Source organism: Marmota marmota, unplaced genomic scaffold (assembly GCF_001458135.2).
Source record: "Marmota marmota marmota unplaced genomic scaffold, marMar, whole genome shotgun sequence".
Taxonomy (NCBI): domain Eukaryota; kingdom Metazoa; phylum Chordata; class Mammalia; order Rodentia; family Sciuridae; genus Marmota; species Marmota marmota.
Window position 1 is genome coordinate 43,147,116 of NW_025999990.1, and position 6,000 is coordinate 43,153,115.

Here is a 6,000-nt window from a genome sequence, read left to right on the forward strand (position 1 = left end):
GAGACCTTCCCTGATTACGCTTTCCGAAATTCCAGTCATCCCATGCAATCCCATTTCCTTGCTGCTCAATTCACGTATCATTTCCTATTTTATTTTTCTTTGTAGTACTTATCTCCCTCATATATTATGGTTTTGCTTAATTACTTTTCTCATTTGTTGTTTTTCTTTCCACTAAAACTTCAGCCTCATACCTGTGCAACAGAGCTTTTTTCTTAGTTCTGATTCATTTGTATAGGCCCAGCACCTACAAATGTACCTGCAACATTACAGTATTCAGTAAATCTTTTTTAAATTAAAAAATTCAGTGCTGGGGGCTGGGGTTGTGGCTCAGCGGTAGAGGGCTCGCCTAGCACATACGAGGCCCTGGGTTCGATCCTCAGCACCACATAAAATAAATAAATAAATAAAATAAAGGTATTATGTCCAACTATAACTAAAAAATAAAATTAAAAAAAATAAATTCAGTGTTGGGCATGTAGGTCCATGGTAGAGAGCTTGCCTAGTAAGTGCAAGCCCCTATATTGTATCCCCAGTACCATTTAAGGGGGGAAAAAGAAACATTCAAGAGATGTGATTGTTAATACAAAATGTAGCAGTAGCTGGAGGAGAATGGGAGAATGTGAAGGGAAGCCCCCCCTTTTTTAAAGGTAGCATTAATTTGAGCATGTGTAAATGGAGTATGGGAAAAGTTGCACATGCATTCATTCAAATAAATAAAATATCTGAGTACTTTCCATGGGCCAGAGAATTTTCCAGGCATTATAATCAAGAAGAATGGAATTATTGATAATTTAAGTTCTTTGAGAAGACAGGAGAATAAAGGTGAGAATGACTTTAAATATTAATAAAGATAGGTCCTTCACCATTAAGAGTTACAAAGAAGTCTTGGTGTATATAGATGAAGATAATTTTACCCTGAACCATTTCATTCTTTGCTGTGCAATTTCATGACCAAGTATAGAAATATATTCTAGGATAAAAACATTTTTTGGCATTTTGAAGTATAACTTAGATATTTCTTATGTGAATTTAATGCAAAGCAATAACCCCAGATAAGAATATCATGTACCTGAAGCAATGTTTTCTTTTTTTAATGTACTCACTCTTCTTTAACTAGTATTTTGTATCTTCTTCTCCTCAAATGCAACTTCTCATCCTCAGTTAATGACCTTATTTCCTAGAAGTGAGGAGAAAACATCTGTTCCCTCCTACCACCATAGCATTACAAATAAACTTTTTACTTGTTTTACTTGTTATTCCCTCTGCCTGAAGTACTGTATTCCCAAATAACCTGCATTGCTATTCATGTCTCTTCTCTAATGTAATCTTAACAGAGTGGTCTTCTCAATTACTTGTATGATAAAATTGTGATCACATTCACAACTTTTTCCACATTTTATCTAATTTTATTCCCTATGATATACTACATATTACTTGTTCATTTTTTAAATTGTATGACTCCACTAATATATGCTTCCTGAAAGCAGGAATTTTATTAGTACTGTATGCCTTAATTCACAGAACAGTATTTGGCACATAGTAAACATTCAGATAAATAGTTGTTGGGTAAATGAATGAATATTTTTTCTGTATATGTGAATACTATATGTCTCCCTCCTTATATGTGAATACTATATGTCTCCCTCCTTAGTTTTAAGGCAGAAAAATTGATTTCTGATATTAGTTAACTTATTAGAAAAGTTGCCTTGTTAGAAAATAAAGGTACAGAATCATTTGTTCAGAAAACATTTATTGAGTCCCTGTGGTATACAAGGAGGATGTAATGGTAAACAAGGTAATTTATCCAAGAGAGTTTCTTTGGGAAGAACAAGCTAAAAGATTTTAAAGTGTAATTTCCAAAAAGCATTTCCAAATGTTTCATAGTAGATCACAAATCTATGTCTTTATAATCTTCTTGAATTGCATTTAAAAGAGATGTCATGAATAATTTAATTTAGCCCTTCCATTTTATAGAGTTGATAAATTGAGCTCCAGGAAGTATAGGGAACTCTCCCAATGATCCTCCCAATTAGTGATAAGGATAAAGATCCAGGTCTGGCATCCCAATTTGCCAGCCAGTGACTTTTCCATGTGCTTTACTATCTTCTATTTCAAATCCACAATAAATTCCTATTTAAAAATAGATGGGTCAGGTGTGGTAGCACATGCCTGTAATCCCAGCTGCAGGGAACGGGGGTTGCTGAGGTAGGAGGATTGTGAGTTCAAGCCAGCTTCAGTAAAGTGAGGTGCTAAGCAGCAACTCAATCTCTAAATAAAATAAAATACCAAAAAAAAAAAAAAAAAAAAAAAAGGGGGGGATAATTGGGGNTTGTATAGGCCCAGCACCTACAAATGTACCTGCAACATTACAGTATTCAGTAAATCTTTTTTAAATTAAAAAATTCAGTGCTGGGGGCTGGGGATGTGGCTCAGTGGTCAGTGCCCCTGAGTTCAATCCCTAGTACCAAAAAAAAAAGTAGATAGCTTGAGAGGTTAAATTCATTACTTCTATAGAACATTTGCAGCAGATTTAAAAGTTTACTTTAATCAATAAAATCTTTAGTTCTTTTTTATCATTTAAAGATATTTGTGTTTTTAAACATGTGATTAAGTTGGGAGAATTATCCATTTTTCTTAAAAATTTGTTGCAGAGAAACCCTTTCTACTCAGTTGGATCTAGCAGAAACAAAAGCTGAGTCTGAGCAATTGGCTCGAGGACTTCTGGAAGAACAGTATTTTGAATTGACCCAAGAAAGCAAGAAAGCTGCTTCAAGAAATAGACAAGAGATCACAGATAAAGATCACGCTGTTAGTCGGGTAAGTGTGATAGGTAAAGTATTTGTAGATTAAAATTGATGTAAATCAAAATAGGTTACATATAAAGCATTAAAGGAAATATGTGTGTACGCATAGTTACATTTTATACATAGTGATTATTCTATACTCATGTATAAGATTATTCAATCCAAAACAGTACTGGGCTTTTTTTTTTTTTTTTTTTTCCTAACTATAAAACTTATAGGTTTATTTGTAATACATTAAAACTGATTTTATGAGGCAGAATTCTTTGAAGTTCAGAGAAATCAACTTGGGATGAAAAATTCTTTGTGGATAATATATGAATCCATTATAAGAAAATCGGTATTATAATTACCTATTCCTGAGTTTTATATATAGTCTTTATAGAACCATGGGACTAAAGTAGGAGTTAAAAAGATTTTTCTTGTTTTGAAGTCGTCTACATGTGCTCTGGTTTAAGCAGTCCTGGGTTCAAATCCTGACTTTACCCCCAAGAAGTTATGTGATCTTGGCAAGTTGCTTTAATTTCTCTAAGCTTTAGTTTCCTTATGTATAAAACAGAAATAATACCCATTCTATATGATTTTTATGAGGATTAAATGAATGATCAATAAATATATTACTTAAATAATCAATCAATATTTATTGTCATTTTCATCATCATTATTCAGATGAAGAAACTGAGGCCCAGAAGGCTAATTACTTACCCAAGATCACATAGTAGATTAATGGTAGAGCTAGAACTGTACAAAGATTTCCTAATTTGCAGTCTAGTTCTCTTTCTATTATGCTTTTTTCCTTTTATTTCTATATATGCATATACTGAAATAAATTTTGGAAACTAATACCTAGAATTTATTTATGTCCACATATCTTAAACTGGAAACTAGGTATTTTCTGTAGTTTGTGATGTCTGACCTGTCCTCATCTATGGAAAATGTAAAATATTATCTTTAAGGTTTTAGCTTTAAATATAAGAGGAGCAAAGAGTCTGAGCAGTTGACTTGAGGACTTCTGGAAGAACAGTATTTTGAATTGACCCAAGAAAGCTGCTTCAAGAAATAGTCAAGAGATTACAGATAAAGATCACACTGTTAGCTTAAATCTTTGTATGCTTTGTTTAGCTTGAAGAAACGAACAGCATGCTAACCAAAGATATTGAATTATTAAGAAAAGAAAATGAAGAGCTAACTGATAAAATGAGGAAGGCAGAGGAAGGTATGTAGGGGTTTTTTTTAATCATAATATTAAATTCAGTGACTACCTGTTTATGTTATCTGTTTGGTTTTTGAAATATGTTTTCATATATTAAATAACTTCGATAGCCCTAAGAACTCTCTTAATGAATTTATAGGAAATTATCATATAATGCATAGTAATTTGAATAATTGAGGACAATGTTAATTTGAAATGCAGAAATTAAATTATTTAATGCTATACAATAACATTTTGTATAATTTGCTGGCAGAATATAAATTGAAGAAGGAGGAGGAGATCAATAATCTTAAGGCTACTTTTGAGAAGAATATCAATACAGAACGAACCCTTAAAACACAGGTATACGTGTTTTCAACCTTTTCTGTGGGTTTGTATTTGAGTATCATATTTTTGGGAAGTTAATAATTACTCCTTATACGCTTTTTCTTAAAACTACAGTAATAAGGTTCAAGTTTTTCATTTGAAAAATAATGTACTTCTCTTCCCACTAAATATAGATGACCTATTTGGGAAATAGAACTTTAATTTTAAAAGCTAGTTTGTCTAGCAGTTTGTTTAGTTAGAATGTGTTTAAACTGTATTGAAGACCTGTTGTTAATAATAGGAAAACATGAAGAGAAGACACAGTATTGAAAACAAGAGAGAAGATGTGGGAATAAAAAATAAACTGTAGGGGTGCATGTATAATTTTGCTTTGAATTTAATGATGGCTCTAGTTAAGATTTTTGTCCATTAAAACTACATCTTATGGCTGGGGTTGTGGCTTAGAGGTAGAGCGCTCACCTAGCATTGCCTGAGGCACTGAGTTCTATCCTCATCACCACATAAAAATAAAAATATAAGATATTGTGTCCACCTATAACTAAAAAATAAAGATTTTTTTAAAAAACCACATCTTATTATTTTATAGTTATCCAATAATTCAAATTCTTTATAACCTATTAAGTATTTCATTTGATTTTTTATAATTAAATTTTTTTCTCCTTTTAATTAAATGATCATAGAGTCCCCTTAACACTAATATGCTTTCTCTCTCTCCAGTGCTTCATGTTGCAACTAAAGGAATGTTTCAGAAATGCATTTAATAGATTTTGAAAATCCTTCACTGCAAATTTCATACCAATTCTTACCTTTATACCACGACAAAAATCATGAAGGAGGGGGCTGGGGCTGGGGCTCAGTGGTAGAGCGCTCGCCTAGCACATGTGTGGGCTGGGTTCGATCCTCAGCACCACATATAAATAAATAAAAATAAACATATTTTTAAAAATGGAGATCTGAAACTAGATAGAATTTTTAAAAATTCACAAAAAAGTCATGAAGGAAAAGATTAACATTTATGTAAAATTTCAAGTGTCTGTAGAGCTCAGTTATCTTTTTGACAGAGTTAAACAAGACATAACTCCTCAGTTGTCAAGAACGTAGGGAAAATTCATTCATATACTATTTGAGGAATTAAAATATAAGAATAATTTAATAGACTAAAGCATTATTATGCATAAATCTTTCACCCAGTGTTTCACATTTAAGAATTTATTCTACTTAAATGCTTAAAAGAAATAAATTTTTAAACTATTTTTAGAATTGGGTGTGGTGGCACAGCCCTGTAATCCCAGGGGCTCAAGAGACTCAGGAAGGAGGATTCTGAGTTCAAAGCCAACATCAGCAAACCTGAAGCACTAAGCAACCCAATGAGACCCTGTCTCTAAATAAAATACCAAAAAAAGGGCTGGGGATGTGGCTCAGTGAGTTCAATCCTTGGTGGCCCTCCAGCCCCGCCCCCTGCAGAAAAATTTAGTTGTAGACGGACACAATATCTTTATTTATTTTTGTGGTGCTGAGTATTGAACCCAATGCCTTGTGCTTGGCAAGCACTCTACCACTGAGCTATCACCCCAGCCCTAAAAGAAATACATTTTAAAAATGCTTAAAAGAAATAAATAAAAAAGTAATTACTGCTTTTTTTTTTTTTTTTTTTTTTTG

The 6,000-nt window shown here is 32.5% G+C and overlaps 1 protein-coding gene across 3 annotated transcripts in view; it reads left to right on the top strand.

Annotated features, from left to right (window-relative positions):
• Rock1 (Rho associated coiled-coil containing protein kinase 1) overlaps positions 1 to 6,000 on the top strand; it is a 151,407-nt gene that overhangs the window by 125,998 nt on the left and 19,409 nt on the right. For all 3 annotated transcript variants that reach the window (XM_015482498.2, XM_048806464.1, XM_048806465.1), the window contains 3 exons: positions 2,652 to 2,817; positions 3,924 to 4,017; positions 4,268 to 4,356. In XM_015482498.2, coding sequence (XP_015337984.2) covers positions 2,652 to 2,817; positions 3,924 to 4,017; positions 4,268 to 4,356 — 349 coding nt within the window. The remainder of the gene's footprint in view (positions 1 to 2,651; positions 2,818 to 3,923; positions 4,018 to 4,267; positions 4,357 to 6,000) is intronic.